Raw genomic sequence first — 22,053 nt, 5'->3', positions numbered from 1 at the left:
CTAAAGATATGGAGCAAAAACTGTCATAACTTCCTTGTAAACAGGCTTATTAAAATCCACTGCCTGCACAGAATGGAAAAAAGACCATGTAAGTAAACCAACAAGACCAAAACACCAATTCTAGCCGTTTTTGAACCAGTAAAGAAAAGTAAAAAGATACTGTACCCACAAGCTCAACTATTTGTTCTGGAGATATCCATGACCACTCGCCAAACTCAGCTTTCTCAGTCCCATCACCCAACAGATTGATTTCTTTATCCTTCCCAGTGAATTTAAGAAGAAACCTGAAAGGGTTTGCAAATTTGACGAAGTTATAAAATCTGAATTGAGAAAACTGAATGATTCAATTAATTATTGTTTGTGTACAAAGATATATATACCTGTACTGAAAGCTAACAAACAAACTAACAAAAACTAATTAACTAACTTTCCCTCCAGAAAATGAACTGACAGCTGTAATCCACTATCTATAAACTAACTCCTAAACTACAAGTAGTTTTACAACAAAATACTAAACGGCCTGTAGCTCTGTAACTTGTTTCTTCTTCTTATCCTCTGTTTCTGCAGTAGTAGCAGTAGCTTCTGCAGTGACTTTCCTCTTCACTTTCTTCTGTTTAGATGAGACTTCCTTAGATTCATCTCTATTGCTTTCACAGAAGTTAAATACAAATTTAAACTCACAGGCATGTACATCTATGGAGATAAAATTTAATTCTAAAATTACTTGCATATCCAAATTACTATATTCTACGTGCCCCCAACCAAAAAAATCTGTAATTTTGTACCCTAGATTAGGTTATATTAGGTTGAATACATCCAATGGTTACAAGTTGATATTTCAGTTGTCCTGGGTTTGATAAACTAATCCTCGGCTTGGTTAATTCCCTAAACTGAATCTGACCTAATCTAGACTCAGTTGCAGCCTTTCACCATATATACCACATCTAACAATGTATGGCTATATCATATGCTCACCACTTCTGTGCTTGACCCTTCCAGTCTGATCCCCACTGATGTTTAAGCTTTTCCCTGACTTCAGGTGGGAAGTCATATGTCAACCAATAAGGTTGAAATCCAACTCAAGCTTTAACTTATTGCTAACAATGGAAATGATTAAAATAACAAGCATGAGTTGATAGACAACTGAGACTTTTTTTTTTACTTAGGCTACATTGCTGTTTTTAGCCCACGTACAAAAAATAAATAAATAACTAAAAGGAGGACATGGCACTTCTGCCCCTCACAAAAATAAGAACCCCAACAAACCTAGATGCCACGGCACTTCTGCTCCCCATAAAAAACATACACAGAACAGAGTGGATATTAAACATTGGCATACCTTCAAAAACCATGTATTATAGCTCTCTCTCCCTGCGAATTAAGAAAAGCGGAAACTGCAGGGTTTTAAAGTGGAAAAGGCTGGAAACAAAGACTGGATTAAGGTTTACTTACAAAGTAACATGATGGGTATGCTCTGAACCTCAAACAGGTGATTTACTGAGATCAGATCTGATGGGGGGCTGCAAACAGTAAATCAGAACTCTACAAGATCTGGTTTTGTGGGCTTGGAGGCTAATAAAAGGAGGGCGGTGCTAGGCTTTTAACTATAATCTATAAAGTTTAGGGTTCTAAGAGTGAGGAATCAAGGTACGTTTCAACTTTCAGGTTGCAGAAAATCAAAGAGAAAAGCTTCTAGGAATCAAAACTAGTTTTCCTAAGCATCAAGCCCAGGGTGTCCTTGGCATCACACCTCGGAGAAGAAGGGTTGCATCACATAAACTTTAGAGCATACTTACTACAATATTCTTTTTTTTTTTTTTTTTTGATAGGTAATAAGACTTTTATTGAAAAAAATTGAACATAATGTTCATGATGGTGAACACTTTGAACAAGAAGCAGATACAATATAATCAAGAACTAAAGGAAATAGAGTCCGAAAATTCAGATAAAGAAATACAATTCGTACACTCTCAAATACGAGCCCAATGAAACAGAGTACCAAAGAGGAGAGATTTTAGATGATCTAATGTTCTCTCCTTGTCTTCAAAAGTGCGGGTATTGCGTTCCTGCCACACTAACCACATTAAACATGCTAGGACCATATTCCGAATGGTTAAAAGATGCTTTTCAAACCAGTTTCTCCACATAATGAAAAAAGAGCTGACTGACCTTGGCATTACCCATTGGATCCCAAACACTGCAAAAGCTTCGCTCCATAAGGCGTGAGAAAACTTACAGTGAAGAAGAAGGTGATCTACTGATTCCCCATCACAACAGCATAAACAACACTTATTAACCAGAGACCGACCTCTCTTGACAATATTCTCAATGGTGAGTATCCCATCATTAGCTGTTGTTCATAAGAAGAAAGACACTCGTTTAGGCACCTTTGCACACTAAATGCACTCCCAAGGAAATTCATCGGTGTTAGGACCAGATAACAGCTTATAAAAAGAGCGCACATTAAATACCCCAGGCGTAGTCAATCTCGAAACCAGGTTATCATCCCCCTCACTCTTTGGCATGGAGGAATAAATAAGCTCAAAAAAGAAATAAACAGTGCCTACCTCCCAATCCTGAGGACCATGTCAAAAAAGTAAATTCCAACTCCTACTACCTCCTTTAGAAGTAGATACTACCAAGTCAGAGACCCATGCTTCTTTAGATAGAGAGCAAGCAAACATAGCAGGAAAGAGTTCCTTCAAAGGAATAGGCCCACACCATGGATCATGCCCCAAAAACTAACACGGCAACCCTCCCCCACATTATACAGAATCTGACTAATGAACTTCTCTGTTCCTTCCTTAATACTCCTCCACATCCCACACCCATGAGAACCTCTTACCCCTCTAGTGCACCAGCCTCCTCTCCCCTCACCATATTTGGCTGCTATAACCTAATGCCATAAGCTGTTTCTTTCTTTCCCAAAACGCCACAACCACTTCCCAAGTAAAGCCTTGTTAAACAACACAATCCTCCGGATCCCCAAACCACCACTATCAACTGGCAAAAAGACCTTATCCCAAGCAACTAAAGGATATTTAAAAACATCCCCTGAGGCCCCCCAAAGGAAATTCCTCTGAATCCTTTCTATTCTAGCAGCCACAGCCTAAGGGATAGTAAACAAAGATAAAAAGTAGGTGGGAAGGCTTGAGAGAGTACTTTTTAACAAAGTAAGCCTGCCACTTTTTGACAAATAAAGTCTTTTCCAACCAGATAGCCTTTTCTTCATCTTTTCCATAATAAGATTTCATATTGAGAGGCATGCCCAGATATCTCATAGGCAGTGTACCCACTTTGCATCATAGGGTCTAGGCCAAAGCATTCAAATTCCCAACATCACCAATAGGAACAGTCTCACTCTTGCCTACATTAACTTTCAGGCCCGTAATAGCTTCAAAGAAAATCAGCACCATCCGGATGTATAATAACTATTCCCTAGAAGCATCACAAAACAAAATAGTATCGTCAGCAAAAAGAAGATAAGAGATATGCACACCCCCTTGTCTATGGGACCCCGCTTGAAAACCACAAAGAAAACCATCATTTTTCGTTCTCTTCAACAGTTTACTCAACACTTCCATAACCAAAAGGAATAATAAAGGAGACAAAGGATCCCTTTGGCGAATACCATGAGAACTACCAAAAAAACCAGCAGGAGACCCATTGACCAAAATTGAGAATTTAACTATAGAGATACACGCCTTAATCCATCTACTCCACCTCGCCCCAAATCCCATCCTTTCTATAAGGTAAAATAAGGCATTCCAATTCACATGATCATAAGCTTTCTCAATGTCCAACTTAACTATAACACCTAGAGTGCCACTCTTCAACTTGCTATCTAAGCATTCATTAGCAATTAGAACCGAATCAAGAATCTGTCTTCCTCCCACAAAAGAATTATGAGAATCAGATATCAGTTTATCCAAAACCCTTCGGAGTCTATGAGCCAACACCTTAGCCAAAAGCTTGTAAAGGTTGCCCACAAGACTAATAAGACGAAAGTCTTTAATATTGACTACATTAGACTTCTTGGGGATCAAACATAGAAAAGTGGCATTAAGAGATTCCTCAAAACACACTTGCTATGAAAATCCTTAAAAACGCCATGACATCCCCTTCTAAAACACTCCAGCATTTCTAAGAGAAAGCTATAGTAAACCCATCTGGCCTAGGGGCTTTATCACCTTCTGCCTCCTTGAGAGTTTCAATAATCTCCTCCTTCTCAAACTCCCTCTCCAACATAGACCTCTCAGCTTTGTCTAGACAAGGAAACTCTAACCTGTCAATAGTAGGCCTCCAAGCTTCCGATTCTTGATATAATTTCTTATAAAAATCCACCACCTGATTCGTAACATCTGACTCATCCTCATAATGAACGCCATCCACCTCCACCTCAACCTCCCTAATCTGATCGGTTCGCTTATGGGAATTGGCAATTCTATGAAAGAACAGCGTGTTGTTATCATCTTCTTTAATAAAAAGAGTCTTTTGGACTTCTGCCTCCAAGAAATCTCTTCCAAAGAAGCCAAAAAATCTATATCAGATTTAACCACCAACCTTCTAGCCCTGTCCTCTTGAGTCAACATCTGCATCTCTTCTCTCATGTCAATGTCTAAAAGCTCAGTTAGCAGACTCTTTTTTCTAAAAGCTACATCTCCAAAAACATACTTGTTCCAATGCTTCAGATCCCCTTTAAGGGCCTTCAACTTACAAGCTAGAACATAACTAGGAGGCCCCACAAAGTGATAACCATTCCACCAAAGCCGAACCTTACCCACAAAACCCTCTACCTTTAGCCACATATTTTCAAATCTGAAAGGACTAGTAGAGGACAATGATCCAACACCACCCTAGGGAGGGTCCTTTGAGTCACATCTAAGAAATGCTCCTCCCAATCAACTGACATCAAAATTCTATCAATTTTGGACATTGAAGGAATATCAGAATCTCGAAACCAAGTTTATTCACCTCCCACCAAAGGCAAATCCACCGGAAAATGTTTTGCAATAAAATCCAAAAATTTAAACATAGCTAGACTAAAAGAATTACAGCCAATTCTCTCAACCCGGTATTTGATAACAATGAAATCACCAAACAAACACCAAGCCCCAGCCCACTGTGATCTCACAGAATCCAGTTCTGCCCACATTGCATCCCTAAGGCTTCCGTCAGTCAGTTCGTACACCCCTAAACAAATCCATTCAAAGCCATCTGACACTCCCTTTAATAAAACTGAAACTGAAAAACTTCCAACCACAGAATCAACTTTCTCAAAAATCCTTCTATACTACGTCAAAATTACACCCCCAACGGTATGCAAGGGCATCTAAGGCCCCCTAGTCTACAAAAGGGCTACCCCAGAGATTCTTTACAAAGGTAGAGCTGGTACTGTCCAGTTTAGTTTAAATTCTTGAAGACATACAATATCACACTTCCACTCCTTTAAAAGATTCTTCACAACATCTCTCTTATGAGGATTATTCAATCCCTTCACATTCCAAGACAGAAGTTTCAAATTCATTTACCAACAGGTGAACCCAAACCAGAGGATGTCAAATTGTCTCTTGTACTTCTACCAGAATGCCCATCATAATTAATAGAAGAAAACAAATTCCTTAATTCCCTCATACCTTTTTGGGTAGAGTTGCTTGCCCGACGAGTAGTAGCAACAGTCGCTTGCTACTCCCAAACCCTCTCAAATTTCTAGAAAAAATCAATACACTGTCTCTCGTAGCAAGCAATGGGGAATCCCACAAAAGTACCAAACCCTTTGATCATTGTTCTCACCCATTATGAAGGCTCCAATTCCTTTTCTATAGAAGACCCATCTGAATCATCTTCCAAAGTGACGAGATCATGAACACCATGGGTCCCACAGAGACAAAGGTGTAATGTCCACAAAATTAAAAGCTTCCTCACCCTTATCCGAAGACAAAGAGTCATCCTAAACCAGTCTAGGAATCTCAGAATCAGTCAAACCACAACCCACCTCAATTACAGGAAAAGACAAGTCCGAACCCACCAAAAATTGGCGTTGAACCAAATCTGGGCACCCAGAATCTTCAACGATTGTTGAACGAACACCAATAGGTGGATCGGCGGCCAAAAATCAGTGGTTTGCTCGACGGCAGTAGGGGAGTGGACCAGTGGCGACTTCAGGAATTTTTCTCAGAGTGTTCCTTAAAAAGCATAATTTTTTCTAGTGACGGCTCCAAGAATTTTTCCAAATGTATTGTTGTTTAGTTATTTCATTAATTTGTTTGTCTTTTATAAACTATAATTTGTTATATTGTTGTTTTATTAGTTATAAAATTATTAATTGTTGTTTAACCTAACATAATTTAATTTGTTTGTCTTTTATAATGTATTGGTTAATTAAATTATTAATTATTGTTTATTAGTTGCTTTTTCCAATTAATTATTGGTTAATTAATATCCCAAACAAACAAAATTAATTAGTTCAACTAATTACTATGATTGTTTGATACTTGGAATATCACACTATTACTTAACAAAAAAAAAAAAAAAAAAAAAAATAAATTGTCAATAAATTGTATAGCACAAAAATATATAGACCGTATAGCTTAAGTCCAAGTCTAAAAAAGTGTGATTTATTACATATTTTAAGACCATTAGTTGAACTAATCCACTTGCACAGCACGCCGCCATATTTAAGTCCAAGTCTAAAAGAATTTTTCATATTATAGTTTTCATAAAATAAATAAGAAATATTAAATTTTAAGCCAACATAATAAATAAACAAATATATAAGTATATAGCAATATTATAGTATTTTTTTTTTTGGGAATAGCAATATCATAATGGATTTACTTATTATAAAAATTAGTTAATTTATTAAGATCATTCCTGAAATAACTAAATAAAAAAATAAATAGATAATTCAAAAAAAAGTAACTAAATAGAAAATTACTGTTTTCAAATTTAAATCTAATATAAAATATTATTAAAACATTAAAAAAGAGACTTGATGAAGCCTAAAGCTCTTAAAGCTACAGCCTACTGTTCAGCAAAAAAAAAAAAAAAAAGCTACAGCCTACTGTGGCAGTAGTGGTACAGTGGTACTGTAATACACGTGTGACGTATATCAACCAAGTTAAAAACCAAATATAATAAATTAAATTAAAAGAAAGAGATTTGGCTGGTACACTAGCTATAAACAAATTATGTGGCCAAAACAGAGATTGGTACAATGGTATACAGTGGGCGAGAAGACAGACTTGACTAGCGTTATTTACTAAGCTATAAACGCCTTTACCAAACAGAAAAAGACTTCATCAACCCAAAGAAATCTTAGCAAAAGAAAAGAAAACACAACAGTCCGAGTAAGGAGAAAGGGAGAAAGAGTCTTAGTGCCACTGTGCACTGATTTGGAGAAATTTGATCGCCGGTCATTGACTGGAGGCTACAGCGGACGATAAGGACCAAAGTTTCGGATCTGATTTAGTGATTTGCTCTGTATTGGTGTTTTTTCTTTTCTTTTTTTCAGATTTTAGTTCAATTTTTTTTTTTTTTTTAATTTGAGGGTGTTCCTAATTTTGTGATTGAGGGTGTTCCTAATACAGAGTAAATATAAAAAATTTTAATTATTATATATAAATTTTTTTTTTTTTTTTTAAGCTCAGGGAGTTCTTGGGAACACCCTGAGCTGCACATGGCGTCGCCACTGGAGTGGATCAGTGCACCATCGGTGCTCAAACCCACCTCTACAATTGTACCGTGAGCACCCGGTTCTGCATCGAGGGAATCAGTCACCGAAACATGGTTATCGGGCTTCGTGGCGATGTCGGAAGGGCAGCCCAATCCCTCACCGGAGCTCGAGATCTCTCCTTCCTCTTCCTCGTGTGTCCCCGAGCCTTCCCCAGTCTCCCACACAGTAGATCGCATGTTATCATCCCCATCGCTGACACGTGACTGTCTTGGAAGGACAATCATGGGCTGGCCAGACCCTTTCTCACAGGTTGCTATGTGTTGGGCTTGAACTTGAGAAAGCCCACTTACAATGGGCTGTGTTTTACCCCAAGAAACAGCCCGCTTACCCTCACCCACCAAATCAACCAATATTTTTAAATTAAAATGGGCCTGGGTCCATTTCAGGTAATTTGCACGTACAGGTCTACCAGCTGTTGACACCCTAGCGCTAGCTGACTTTTTGGTAAAATCAATTCCCCCAAAGACTCAGACTGATTAATCTGATTAGTTATATTTCGAAACGGATTGACATCAGGTGCAATACCCAGGGTATTGCACTTGATGCAACTACTTTTAATTGTTAAGATTGATAGTTGCAAAAAATAACTTTCAATTTCAACCATTAATTAAAAAAAGTAAAGAAAAACTTTATGAGTAGTAAAAAGTAAAAGTTAAAAAAATAAAAGGTAAAAAATTTTTGTGGGACAAATAAGGTGAATTGCACCCGGTGCAATACCTACCTGATCCTAATCCTTTGGAAACTGCTTCACAAAAACGTAAATCACTCCCTTTATTTTCGTGGCCTCTTAATTTTTTCCAAACTTGAGACTTTTGCATGTCAACTGTTTTTTCAAACTCACCACCTTCGGCCACCACCTTTTTCTCCAGCCCAGAGGTGGTCTTTCCCAAAAAATAGTCACATAATCTCGTTCCAAACAAAGCCCAACCGCCTATCTGGTCCCCTCTAAAACACATAGGCAACCCTGTCTTGCACCATTGTGGTACTCAAAGATTTCCACAAATAAGCCACCCTTGTTAGATCCTAGAAAGCACAGGTGTAGCTCCAGGGCTGCCACACCCGCACCAGATGCGGCGTGCGGTGAGTGACGCCGCTGATCGTGCGTCCGGGTCACGTCGTTTTTTTTTTTCTTCTTCTTTTTTGGATTTGTGCCGATTCGGGCCGATTCACACCGTTTCCGGCAGAAACGAGCGCTGAAATGGCCGATACGGCCCAATCCCAACCAAAAGGTCCAAAACGGATGCCAAAACGGGCCTCCACCATGTCACCGGCCTCCATTCTTTTGCTTCATGTGGCCTTGTGAAAACAAAACAAAAAAACAAAAAACAAAAAAACAAAAAAAAAAAAAAACAAAAAACAAAGAGAAGGAAGAAGAGAAAAGGACGACATTGTGGATAGATTTTTGAATAGGTGTATTGGTATAAGAGATAAGGACTTGAAAAGTCAAAAAGATAGAAGGTTGGAACTTGTGAAAACAGTAAAAATACAGGTTTTGATTCTTTGATTTTATCACCTTTAATAATCTGAGTATTCTGGAGGTGGATGGGGTGATTTATGAGGAGGAATCCGAGGTGGCTGCCCAGGTAGTAAATTTTTATAAAAATTTGTATCAGGAGACAGAAGAGTGGAAGCCTTTTGTGGAAGGTTTGGAGTTTGATCAGATAGATGGGTTGGAGAGGGGTTGGCTTGAAAGGAGGTTTGAGAAGGAGGAGATTCTTCTAGCTGTTAACGAGCTGGCTGGAGATAAAGCTCCAGGTCCAGACGGTTTCTCTATGGCCTTTTCCCACCATTGTTGGAGAGTGGTGGAAAGGGATGTCCTAGCAGTTTTTGAGGAGTTCTATCAACATAGTAAGTTTGAGAAATCTTTAAATGCTACCTTTATAGCTCTAATTCCTAAGAAGAATGATGCTTCCAATATTCGAGATTTCAGGCCTATTAGCTTGGTGGGGAGCTTGTACAAGATCCTATCTAAGGTTTTGGCGAACCGTTTGAAACTGGTCTTAGATCAACTGATTTCTGAGTCTCAGAATAGTTTTGTGGGAGGAAGACAGATTCTTGACTCAGTTCTTATTGCCAACGAGTGTGTTGATAGTCGAGTGAAGAGTAAGATCCCAGGGGTTATTTGTAAGCTAGACATTGAGAAAACTTACAATCATGTGAATTGGGAGGCTCTTCTAGATCTTTTGAAGAGAATGGGCTTCGGAGAGAAGTGGTGTAGATGGATTCGCACTTGTATCTCAACGGTCCAGTTTTCTATTTTGATTAATGGGGCTCCAGCTGATTTTTTTGGGAGCACGAAGGGTCTGAGACAAGGGGATCCGCTATCTCCATTGTTGTTTTTAGTCATGATGGAGGTCTTAAGTAGGATGTTGAAAAGAGTTGAAGGTGCTAGCTTGATCAGGGGTTTCAAGGCCGATGGAAGACGGGGTGAAGGGGAATGTGTCTCGCATCTTCTATTTGCGGATGATACTATTCTGTTCTGTGATGCGGAAGTGGAGCAGATCCTTCATGTGCGGATGCTTCTCCTTTGTTTTCAGGCTGTGACAGGTTTGAAGGTTAATGTCCTGAAGAGTGAGATGGTTCCAATAGGGGAGGTTAATAATATTCATGCCTTGGCAGAGATTCTGGGTTGTCGGATTGGGTCCTTGCCTATGACCTATCTTGGTATGCCGTTGGGGGCTTCCCATAAGTCCCCTTCTATTTGGAATCCTATCTTGGAGAAGATTAATCGGAGGTTGGCTGGGTGGAAGAAGTTGTATTTGTCAAAAGGTGGAAGATTGACGCTGCTCAAGAGTACGCTTTCCAGCCTTCCTACTTACTATTTCTCTCTTTTCACCATCCTGTCGCATGTGGCTAATAAAATTGAGAAGATTCAGAGGGACTTCCTGTGGGGGGAGTCGAAGGTTCATTTGGTGGGGTGGGATAAGGTGTGTGCTCCTAAGGCAAATGGTGGCTTGGGTATTAGGAAATTAACTTCCTTTAATAAAGCCTTACTAGGAAAGTGGTTATGGCGGTTTGGGGTTGAGGGGACTCGTCTTTGGAGGAGGGTTGTAGCTTCGAAGTTTGGGGAAGAGTAGGGGGGTTGGTCTTCCAAGCTGGGTAGGGGTGTTCATGGGTGTGGTTTATGGAGAAGCATCCGAAAAGGTTGGGAGGTTTTTAGCAAGTTTATCCGGTTTGAGGTAGGGGTGGGGGATAGAGTAAAGTTTTGGACAGATCAGTGGTGTGGGGACTCACCTCTCCATATATCCTTCCCGGTAGTGTATGGGATTGCTACTAATAGAGAGGCTTCTGTGGCCTTGTCTCTCGAAAGATTGGGGACTGAGGCTCGGAGAAGCTGGAAGGTTCTTTTACTTAGGGATCCTAATGATTGGGAGATGGGAGATGGGAGATGTGGATGAATTTCTTCATACCTTGAGTTCTTGTTTACCTCATTCTGAGCAAGGAGACCGCATGATTTGGAAATTGTCGAAGAAGGGGGATTTTGACATTCGCTCTTTTTATGACAAGCTTCGAAGTCCCTTGCCTTTTACTTTTCCTTGGAAAGGTATTTGGAAGGTTAATGCCCCTATGCACGTCTCTTTCTTTGTTTGGACTGCAGCTTGGGAGAAGATTCTTACAGGGGACATTTTGCAATGTAGAGGCTTTGATCTGGTTGACTGGTGTATTATGTGTCGTTGCAATGGGGAGACGGTGAATCATTTGCTTCTCCATTGTGAAAAAACTTATAAGTTGTGGAGCTTGATTTTCAGATCTTTTGGGATTTCATGGGTCTTGCCAAGATCGGTTGCAGAAACGCTCTTCAGTTGGTGGAACTGGTTTGGAAAGCACTCTTCTAGCATTTGGAATTTAGCTCCGTTGTACCTAATGTGGTGTATTTGGAGGGAGCGGAATTGGCGAACTTTTGAGGACAGGGACAAATCCGATGACCAGTTGCTTGCTTATTTTTGTGGTTCTCTCTTTGATTGGTCTAGGGCTTGGGGACTCACCTCTAGTAATTCTCTCCCTTTGTTCCTTTGCTCTCTCCTTTGTAATTAGTTCTTTGTTGTTCTCTGTTTGTTTTCTTGTTCTCTTTTCTTTCTTCTGTTTGTTTCTTTCTTTGTATTTTCTATTCTGCCTCTGTTTTCATGAGGTAGCCTATTGAATATACTTCTTTCTTACTTATCAAAAAAAAAAAAAAAAAAATACTTTGATTTTATCACCTCATTACTTTTTTTTTTTTGAAGGAAAATAATTTAATATTATAAATATGTTATTGGGTTGTGTAAACATTATAATAATATAAATATGCTTTTAAATTTATTAATATATGTTTACCATTACTCTTAAATTGATATATGTTTACCATTTATATATAAAAAAAATATGCTTAGCAATATATAGAAAATATAAATAAAAATATTTTTAATCGCCGCACCTACATCCTACTTTTTAAAAAATTTGCTGAGTCCCGCACCCGCACCCGAATCCGAATCCAAATCCACACCCGTGCTTCATAGGTTAGATCTACTGGTAATCCCCAAAAGTTTAGAATTCTCACGTAAACGTTTGAAAAAGTGTTGTTTTCAAAAATTCCAGTGATAAAGATCTTCCAAACAAGCAATAATCCAATCCACCCAAACGACCCACCCTAATTGAGCCATGGAACTTACCCCAGCGTTCATGAATTGCATAAGAATCTATTCTACCACCATCAAAAGCTAAAGAAAAAACCTTTGAATCAGTCCGAAAGAATGCTGAAGACCTCTCTTAACTCCCTTGATTGTGATTTAGGCTTAGGCTGTGAGGATAGAGGTTTGGGTGGCTGTGTGGGATTAAAATGTAGGGTTGGTTTAGGCTGAAGGGTTGAAGGATGTGAAAGGTGTTGAGGATAGGAAACTTTAGGTACAGGTATTGCAGGGAGTGGTGGTTGAGGTACCTGACCAAATGTCAGCCAAAAGAATTGTGATGGTGTAAAAGGAAAAGGACCAAATGGTATAGGAGGGTGATATGGATGGTAAGGATGGAAAGTTGGTGGTGGTGGTAGTGGTTGTGTATATGGAGGGTGAAGTTGGACTGGTTGTGGTGGAGGGGATTGTGTATGTGGTGGTGGTGGTGGTTGTTCTGTGCATTGAATAAATACTGTAACATCAATATATGTAGCCAGCTAAACCTAACCCTATCAGGCTCCTGGCTTGACTATCAACTAATTCCAAATTATTATTAGAACCCACAGATGAAGCCTAAAAACATATGAAAACCAATCACAAGACCCAACCAACGAAAAGTTCTGCCTATACCCTGAAACCTAAAAATTACAAAACACCCAAGACTTTAAAAAAAAATAAATAAATAACACTAATTTATACTAAACCAGCAACTTTCTAATGTAAAGAAACACCCAAAAAACGACTCAGTAATATCTAATGTAGCCTAGAGGAGTGTGCTCCTTAGGCCCTTAGACCATATTTTTGAAGAATTTTGATCTTTATATAGCTCTTTCAAAGATGTTGGATCAATCTCACACTCCACAGACACAGAAATACACAACTAAGCCTTAAGCCCTACTAATTGGAATTGGATACGTGAGTCCCCTTCTGCTGTTCAAGTTAGCTAGGGTGCACAAACACCCATGGGATAGATAATTGAGTATACCTTGCCAAGATATAGTGTCAAGTAGTAAAGATGCTAAACATAAATATATCTCACTTTCCTTTTTAAGTTTTATTAATAAAAAACGATTAAGTTCTCCGTGTTTCAGCCAAAGGCAACCATGTCTTTTCACTTGCTTGGTTGAGTATGCAAGAGGAGAAGATTTCAGTTTTCCCCTTTTGTGGTGTGTGTGTTGGGGGGGTAAGGTATTGAAGGTTCTGAATCGAAGGAGATCAGTCATGCAAAGCAGTTATAATACCATACAGAGGAGTTTTAAAAAAAGAAAAATTAAAGGAGGTTAACAAATCAGATACTTTCCAGACAATGAAGATTGGTTCAGGAATATTTATGTCTTCCTTATTTTAATTATCCTCCATCAAAGCTGATCAGTTTCTTAAAACATAAGCATAAAAGACATTCAATTCAGATCTCCAAAGGAAAGCATCAACAGCTTTATTAAGCAATTTCTACTGTAGTCTCACACTTTCCTCAAGCAAAGTCTATAAGCATCCCAAAAAATGGTAATTTAAGGAAGAAAAGTCCAAATTTCATACCTCTGCAATAACTTCTGCTGAACTAACTCCTGTCTTTTCTCTTAATTCTCCGATTGCTGCACTTCTAGGATCTTCACCCTCATCGACACCACCCTATTAAATTAAAATGTACAAAATACCAATAATAATCTCATATAAAAGATTTATATCATGAATTGAAGGAAATACAAGTTTAGTAAAAACTACAATAACTTTTAATTACTATAAGTTCTAGTTCAACAACCACAATCACAAATCACTAAAATCTTAATAGTTAAATCTATGATGCTTTCTCCCATCACATAATCAATGGAAGACGGAATGAGAAGTTTTAGTTTTGGTTTCAGATATCCAAAATTACTATAACTATCTACAGACAGGCTCACTTCAATCCAGAAAACACTTATGTATCCCCAATGACAAATGTCTTGAAGTGGTTGCTTAAATCAAGCAATGAAAATTGGAGATATGGTCTCAAGAGATTATCACAGTACATGTAACAGCCCCAAATTTCCAAAAATTGTGCAGTTCTAAAATTCTAATACCAACCTAGCACCGAGTTCAAGAAACCAAAAGAACAGCGACCACTGCAAAATCACTAAACAAGTTTATAATGAATTCTGGAAAAAAAGTGATTAAACAAATATAAAATATGACAGATAGTTTTGGAAATTTGCAGTTACAAAATGTAAAATAACAAACTAAATAGCATATGAAAAGCAGTAGAAACTTCAAAAGTAGAATCCTAATAATCATACCTAAAAGTTCTTTCTCAAGCATAAAATTCTATATTACTTTTAACACTTGAACATTTCTGAATGGAGACCTAAGAGTAGAGCAGAAGCAAAACTGAGGTGAGGACCCATGCATGTGGATGAAATTTTAAATTTTTTGTCACTTATCAAAAAATTACAAAAGCAGGTATGGCCCTTACATAAATGCAATTCCACAAAATTGAATGAATAGTAATTACACCTTAAAAAACGGTTACAAGTTGATATTTCAGTTGTCCTGGGTTTGATAGACTAATCCTCAGCTTGGTTAATTCCCTAAACTGAATTTGACCTAATCTAGACTCAGCTGCAGCCCTTCACCATATATACCTCATCTAACAATGTATGGCTGTGTCATATGCTCACCACTTCTGTGCTTGACCCTTCCAGTCTGATCCCCACTGATGTTTAAGCTTTTCATTGACTTCAGGTGGGAAGTCATATGTCAACCAATAAGGTACCTATATGTGAAACATACTGTAATGGAATTGTAAGATTAAAATGTGATCCAAAGTCTGTTTGACACTGATTTTATAAAGTGCATAACGCATATCTGTTACTCAAGCTTTAACTTATTGCTAACAATGGAATTGTAAGATTAAAATATCATGTATGAGTTGATAGACAACCGTGAAGCATTAGTATTAAAAATACTGACAGATGTTTTTTTACTTAGGCTAGGTTTTTTTTTTTTTTTTTTTTTTTAAGTACTAAAAAAAAAAAAAAAAGTAGCCCACAAAAAAAAAAAAAAAAAAAAAAAAAAAAGAACAATGAGAATTGAAGGGAAACCTCACAAAAATAAGAACCCCAATAAACCTTAGATGCCATGGCACTTCTGCCCCTCATAAAAACATACACAGAGCAGAGTGGATACTAGACATTGGCATACCTTCAAAAACCATGTATTATACTCTCTCTCTCTCTGTGAATTAAGAAAAGCCAGCCAATAAGAAAAGTGGAAACTGCAGAATGGTAGATCATCAAATCAATTCTAATTTCAAGTCTGGAAGCTCTTGGCACTTCTCTGCTAAATACGAACTATTGTAATAATTCTTGGTTCCAAAAATTAGGTAGAACCTCTGAGTATTTGAGCATAAGGATATATCTGCAATTTCTTAGCTTCTGACTTAAGATTCGTGTAACTCATGCGTCAAGGAAGGGTTAGATTTATCAGTTTTGTGTTCAGCAGCAAGTATGTTGACTTTGACAAAACATGGACACCAAGTTTGGTTGGCCATCATCTGTAAAAGTTATGGATTTACATACTCTTAAAAAAATGAATGAAGAAAACATGGGAAGACCAGCTACTTGATTGATGTGTGATGGCCAAGAACCCTAGTTGATGTTCAACTCATCTCTCCTATAGTCCTATAATTACTTTCCTTCTTTCTTTCTACGCTCTTTTAGATGTATTCCGGCCCCAAATGCAAACAAAAACTTGACATTTTAGCCATTTTTCAAAATTTTTGACCTAAGTCACCAAACTAGTCATTATCCGCAACTTGGTAAGATTGACATGGGACAGAGGTGGTGATACCAAATCTAATGTAGGAGTTTCTAGAAAGCATTTGCTGTAGTGTTGAGGAAGACCTAAAGTGGAAAAAAAAAGAGAGGTTAGATTAAGCTTTACTTACAGAGTAACATGATAAGTATGCTCTGAAGCTCAAAACAGGTGATTTACTGAAGATCAGATCTGATATGGGGCTGCAAACAGTAAATCAAAACTCTACTAGATCTGGTTTTATGAGCTTGGAGGCTAATAAAAGGTGGGCTGTGCTAGGCTTTTAACTATAATCTATAAAGTTCAGGGCTCTAAGAGTGAGGAATCAAGGTCTGGTTATAAGGTTTAAACTTTCAAGTTGCTGAAAATTAAAGAGAAAAGCTTCTAGGTATCAAAGCTAGTTTTCCTAAGCATCAAGCTTAGGGTGTCCTTGGCATCACACCTCATAGAAGAAGGGTTGCATCACATTAACTTCAAAGCATACTTGCTACAATATTCGCATACAACTTGTTCTGTCCATTGAATGAATACTGTAACATCAATATATGTAGCCAGCTAAACCTAACCCTATCAAACTCCTGGCTTGACTACTAATTCCAAGCTATTAGAACCCACAAATAAAGCCTAACAACATATGAAAACCCAAACCCACAAATAAAGCCTAACAACATATGAAAACCCTTAATAAGACCCAACCAACGAAAAGTTCATCCCATACCCTAAAACCTGGAAATTACAAAACACCCTAGACTTTTTTTATATTAAAAAATAACTCTAAATTATACTAAACCAGTAACTTTCTATTGTAAAGAAACACCCAAAATACAACTCAATAATATCTAATGTAGCCTAGAGGAGTGTGCTCCTTTGAAGAATTTTGATCTTTATATTGCTCTTTCAAAGATATTGGCTCAATCTCTCACACTCCACAGACACAGAAATACACAACTAAGCCTTAAGCCCTACTAATTGGAAATGGCTACATGAGTCCTCTTTTGTTGTTCAACTCTATCTAGGGCGCATAAACACCTACAGGATAGATGATTGAGTATAACTTGCAAAGATATAGTGTCAAAGTAGTAAAGATTCTAAACATAAATATATCAATTTCCTTTCAAAATTTTTAATAAAAAAGCAATTAATTTCTCTGCGTTTCAGCCAAAGGCAACCATGTTCTTTCACATGCTTTGTTGAGTATACAAGAGGAGAATATTTTTTTGGTTTTCACCTTTTGTGGTGTGTGTTGGGGGAAGCAATTAAGTTCTCTGCGTTTCAGCCAAAGGCAACCATGTCCTTTCGCATGCTTTGTTGAGTATACGAGAAAAGAAGATTTTTCGGTTTTCCCCTTTTGTGGTGTGTGTTGAGGAGGGCCGGGGGAGATGGGGGAGGAGGAGGAGTAAGGTATTGAAGGTTCTAAATTGAAGGAGATCAGTCATGCCAAAGCAGTCATAATACCATACGGGGGAGTTTCTATTAAAAAATAATAATAATTTAAATAAAAAAAACTAAGGGTGTGTTTGGATACCGCTTATTTTGCTAAAAACTGAAAACACTGTAGCAAAATAATTTTTAAATGTGTGAATAATACTGTGGGACCCAGTTTTAAAGTTTTTTTTTTTTTTTTTAATGAATAAAGTACTTGTGGGTCTCGTGAACAGTGCATGGGACCCAATGGAAAAGCAAAAAAATGCTCCTCTTTCTGCACGGGACCCATAGTGCACGTTCTCAAAAAAAAGAAAAAAAAAAAAAAAGCCCAAAATGCAGACGCTGGCCTTTATCATCAGTATCCAAATGGGTACTAAAAGAGGTTAACAAATAAGATGCTTTGCCAGAAAATGAAGACTGGTTCAGGAATAGTTATGTCTTCCTATTTTAATTATCCTCCATCAAAGCTGATCAGTTTCTTAAAACGGTAAATCCTAAGCATAAAAGACATTCAATTCAGATCTCCAAATGAAAGCTTCAACAGCTTTATTAAGAAATTTCTACTGCAGTCTCACACTTTCCTCAAGCAAAACGTAGTCTATAAGAATCCCAAAAAATGGTAATTTAAGGAAGAAAAGTCCAGAATTATTACCTCTGCAATAACTTCCGCTGATGGCTGCACTTCTAGGATCTTCACCCTCATTGACACCACCCTATTAAATTAAAATTTACAAAATACCAATAATAATCTCATATAAAAGAATTATATCATGAACAGAAGAAAATAAAGGTTTAGTAAAAACTACTATAATTTTTACTATAAATTCTAGTTCAACAACCACAATCACAAATCATTAAAATCTTAATAGTTAAAATTATGATGTTTTTCGCCCATCACATATTCAATGGAAGATGGATTGAGAAGTTTCAGTTTTGGTTTCAAATCTCCAAAATTACTATAAATAACTACAAACAGGCTCACTTCATTCCAGAAAACACTTATGTATTCCCAGTTGTTAATAGACCCAGTGGCAAATGCCTTGAAGTGGTTGCTTAAATCAAGCAATGAAAATTGGAGATATAACCTCAAGAGATTACCAAAGTGCATGTAACAGCCCCAAATTTCCAATAATTGTGCAGTTCTAAAATTCTAATACCAACCTAGCACGGAGTTCAAGAAACCAAAAGAACAGCTACCACTACAAAATCACTAAACAAGTTTATAATGAATTCTGAAAAAAAAAAATTATTAAATAAATATATAATATGACACAAACAGTTTTGGAAATTTGCAGTTACAAAATGTAAAAGAACAAACTAAATTGCATATGAAATGCATGAGAAATTTCAAAGGTAGAATCCTAATAATCACGTCTAAAAGTTCATTCTCAAGCATAAAATTCTATATTACTATTATCATTTGAACGGTTCTGAATGGAGACCTAAGAGTAGAGAAGAGAAGCACTGAGGTGAGGGTCCATGCATGTAGATGAAATTTTGAATTTTTTGTCACTTATCAAAAAATTACAAAAGCAGGTATGTCCCTTAAATAAATGCAAATCCACAAAATTGAATTAATCAGTAATTACAAATTAAAAAAAATGAACTCATCAACTTTCTCTATGATCCCAATCAGTATACAGTTAATACCATATGGATGCTATTAACATCTTGGACGGACGATGGTGATAATTATATGCTAGCTTGTTCCTGACATGAAGATGTCTTTAAATCTTATTAAATTGCATTTTGGTACTAGAATATACTTCATATTTGGCACTTCTTTTATATAAAGAAATAAACAGTGGTTTTCTGGATTTGAAAGTAGTAGCATATCTTAACATTTTCTATTAAATATGGTAAACTCTTTCTAACTTCTACATACCTCTTTTATGACTTTGAATCTTTTATCATCAGAACACCCTTCATTTCAATTCCCTAGATTTCCTATTTCAATAATTCAGAGTCCAAATGCGAGCCCCATATGCAGTATTTGCATTCAAATTCAAAAATGCCACAGTTATATGCTCAGATCAGACTTTTTTTCCTTAACAAGTTACATGCTGAGATTAAAATAAATAAAAATAAAATAAAATTAGCTTTCTGCATACAAACACCATCATAGTCTCCACAATAAATTTTGCTTTATAGTTCAAAATATTGTGGTTCCTTTCGTTAACACGATATCAAAACACACATTGTATTTAGCATTCCTTCTTCGTTGTGCGTCATTATCAACTCAACTCAAATCACCAACTGCTCACACAAGAAAGATTTGAAATAGTGGTTCCATTTGTTTCAATCGAAAAAATATCAAACGAACATAGGTCCATAAAATACAAGTGGGTACCTGTCTACCATTTCTTATGTTATTTTTAATATCATAAAATAATCACAGCAAGCAAACACAGCAATTTAGTTTCAAAAGCAATCAAATTACAACACCTCAATATAAAACCCAAAAAGAAAAGAAAAAATTGCCTGGGGCATTTGCCAAGCACTGGGTATATCCAACCTTGAAGCTGCAAAAAGCAATTTTTGAAAATTGCCATTTCATTTCAGGAGCCGTGCGCCCCCTCGCTTTCCTGTCAACCTTGTGCAGTTCCTATTTTTACCTCCCAAAAAGGACAAGGAAAGGTTAATTAAAGAAATTTTTTTTATATTTTTAGAAATTTAACAACATTTAAAAAATATATATATATATATATATATTTGAAAAGAAAAGAGTAATATTATAACTTTCTTAAAACATTTTATTAACAAAAAACTAAGGTACCCGTTTATCAAAAAAAAAAAAAAAAAAAACTAAGGTACCCGTTAACCCCACCTTAAAAAAAAAATTTAAAAATCCTACTATATTCTAGTATATTTACCTGATATAGGTCAGTTTTTTGGTATTAAAAAAATGATAAAGTTTAATTACAATATTTTTTCGACTTAAAGTTATAGCTTTACTCAAGATCACTAACATTACTGCATAATTCAAAAATCTACCCGTTGGATTGTATGTTCTTTATACTCTTAATACATATGTCATATTTTGTGTTAATCAGATATTATTTACTCTATAATCTATAAGATTATATTTCATACATAATTTTAAACTACAAAAACTTGTAATATAAACAACTTATTGATAACATAGCTACTAATCTTTAATTTTCTAGAAATTTTGCAAGCATGGAGGATATAAGAAGAAGATGTAATCCAATGGTAAATTTCAAAATTCACTTTCAATAAAAAGATATTAAGTAAAATTGTAACCTTAGACTACAGCCAATTTTGTAGTTAAACTTTATCCTTAAAAAAATATATATATATCTAAAGGCTACAATTAAAAATTAAAAAAAAAAAAGTTAAAGAAATTTTTTCTGCTAATTTTCTACCATATTTTTGGGTGACAAGTTATGATTGGATCTACCATTAACACCATCAATCACAACAATCAATGAATCAATTCACTACCCAAGAGCCTTGTAACTCAACAATTAGCACCTCCTAATGTGTCTATAATATTTGGAGTTTAAATCTTTCCTCTTCATTATAATTATTGAATTATCATTAAAAATAAAATAATCAACCCATATTTTTGGGTGTAGTATATTTTGTAACTTAAAAAAAAAAAAAAGAGATAGAGAAAATATTTTGAATTCATTCCAATAGATCATAGTCTAAATATAGCGAGTCAATATAAAATTTTATTTTACAATTTTATTTTATTTTATTTTATTTTTTTTATGTGCTTAAGAGTCAACTAGTTTAGATTATTGTGTTATCAACTAGAGGGTTTTTTTTTTTTTTTTTTTTTTTTTTTTTTTTTTGAGAAATAATTACAACATGCTGCTAACCCCGCAGCTCAAACCCTTTCCTCCCTAAACCCCCAAGCATTTTGTACATGGGGAAGTGCCAAGAACAATAAAATATATTTATATGTGAATAAATACACGAATAAATAAAACTTATAGACCGGAGGAAGACATAATGAGAAACTAAAATCTAATTAAGAATAGTGTTTAATACTATGTTTTTAAGCCATATTTCGTCTCTTACAATGGTGTTTTTTGACACTTGAAAATCTATCTCCTAGGATAAAATCATCTACTACACACAGAAGAATCATAGCAATCTATGTACAAAAAGGTGTTTCCTCTCTCTAGATGACTCTTACACAGGAAAATGGGAAAGGAAGAGTTGACTAGATTGAATGAGCGAACTCATATTTATACACATACGAGCACTAGTTCAGAATAGGTCCAAAGCGAATAAAGATACTGTTCTAGAAAAAAAAAAATACACACAATATACTGAAAATTAAAAATTAAAAAAAAAAATACAAATTGACACCCAACCTAACTTGATGTGTATGGACAATGCATGTGTTGAGGGAGGAGGGGTTGAGAGAGAGAGAGAGCCCACTTATGTAGGTCCTCCCCCTTCCACTAAAGTGTAATTGATTAG

General features: G+C 36.3%; 1 protein-coding gene across 1 annotated transcript; it reads right to left on the bottom strand.

Moving 5' to 3' along the window:
• Positions 1-20,100, bottom strand: LOC115987618 (nudix hydrolase 26, chloroplastic-like). Its single transcript, XM_031111204.1, has 5 exons — positions 20,077-20,100; positions 13,916-14,010; positions 976-1,068; positions 170-284; positions 1-63 (listed from the first exon to the last, which is right to left on the bottom strand). Exons 1-5 carry the CDS (start codon positions 20,083-20,085, stop codon positions 1-3), a joined length of 375 nt encoding a protein of 124 aa, XP_030967064.1. The 5' UTR covers positions 20,086-20,100.
• Between the last annotated feature and the right edge of the window lie 1,953 nt (positions 20,101-22,053).

This window comes from Quercus lobata, chromosome 4 (genome assembly GCF_001633185.2).
Source record: "Quercus lobata isolate SW786 chromosome 4, ValleyOak3.0 Primary Assembly, whole genome shotgun sequence".
Classification (NCBI taxonomy): Eukaryota; Viridiplantae; Streptophyta; class Magnoliopsida; order Fagales; family Fagaceae; genus Quercus; species Quercus lobata.
The sequence above is the reverse complement of the archived record's forward strand: the minus strand, read 5'-3'. Positions and strand labels throughout refer to the sequence as shown.

Bases quoted from the DNA above. Each gene is read 5' to 3' on its own strand.
- LOC115987618 (XM_031111204.1), bottom strand. The intron at 285-975 runs GTGAGCATATGA...AAACCCTTTCAG, and splicing joins AAGGGTCAAGCACAGAAGTG to GTTTCTTCTTAAATTCACTG. The intron at 64-169 runs GTGGGTACAGTA...CATTCTGTGCAG, and splicing joins CAGAACAAATAGTTGAGCTT to GCAGTGGATTTTAATAAGCC.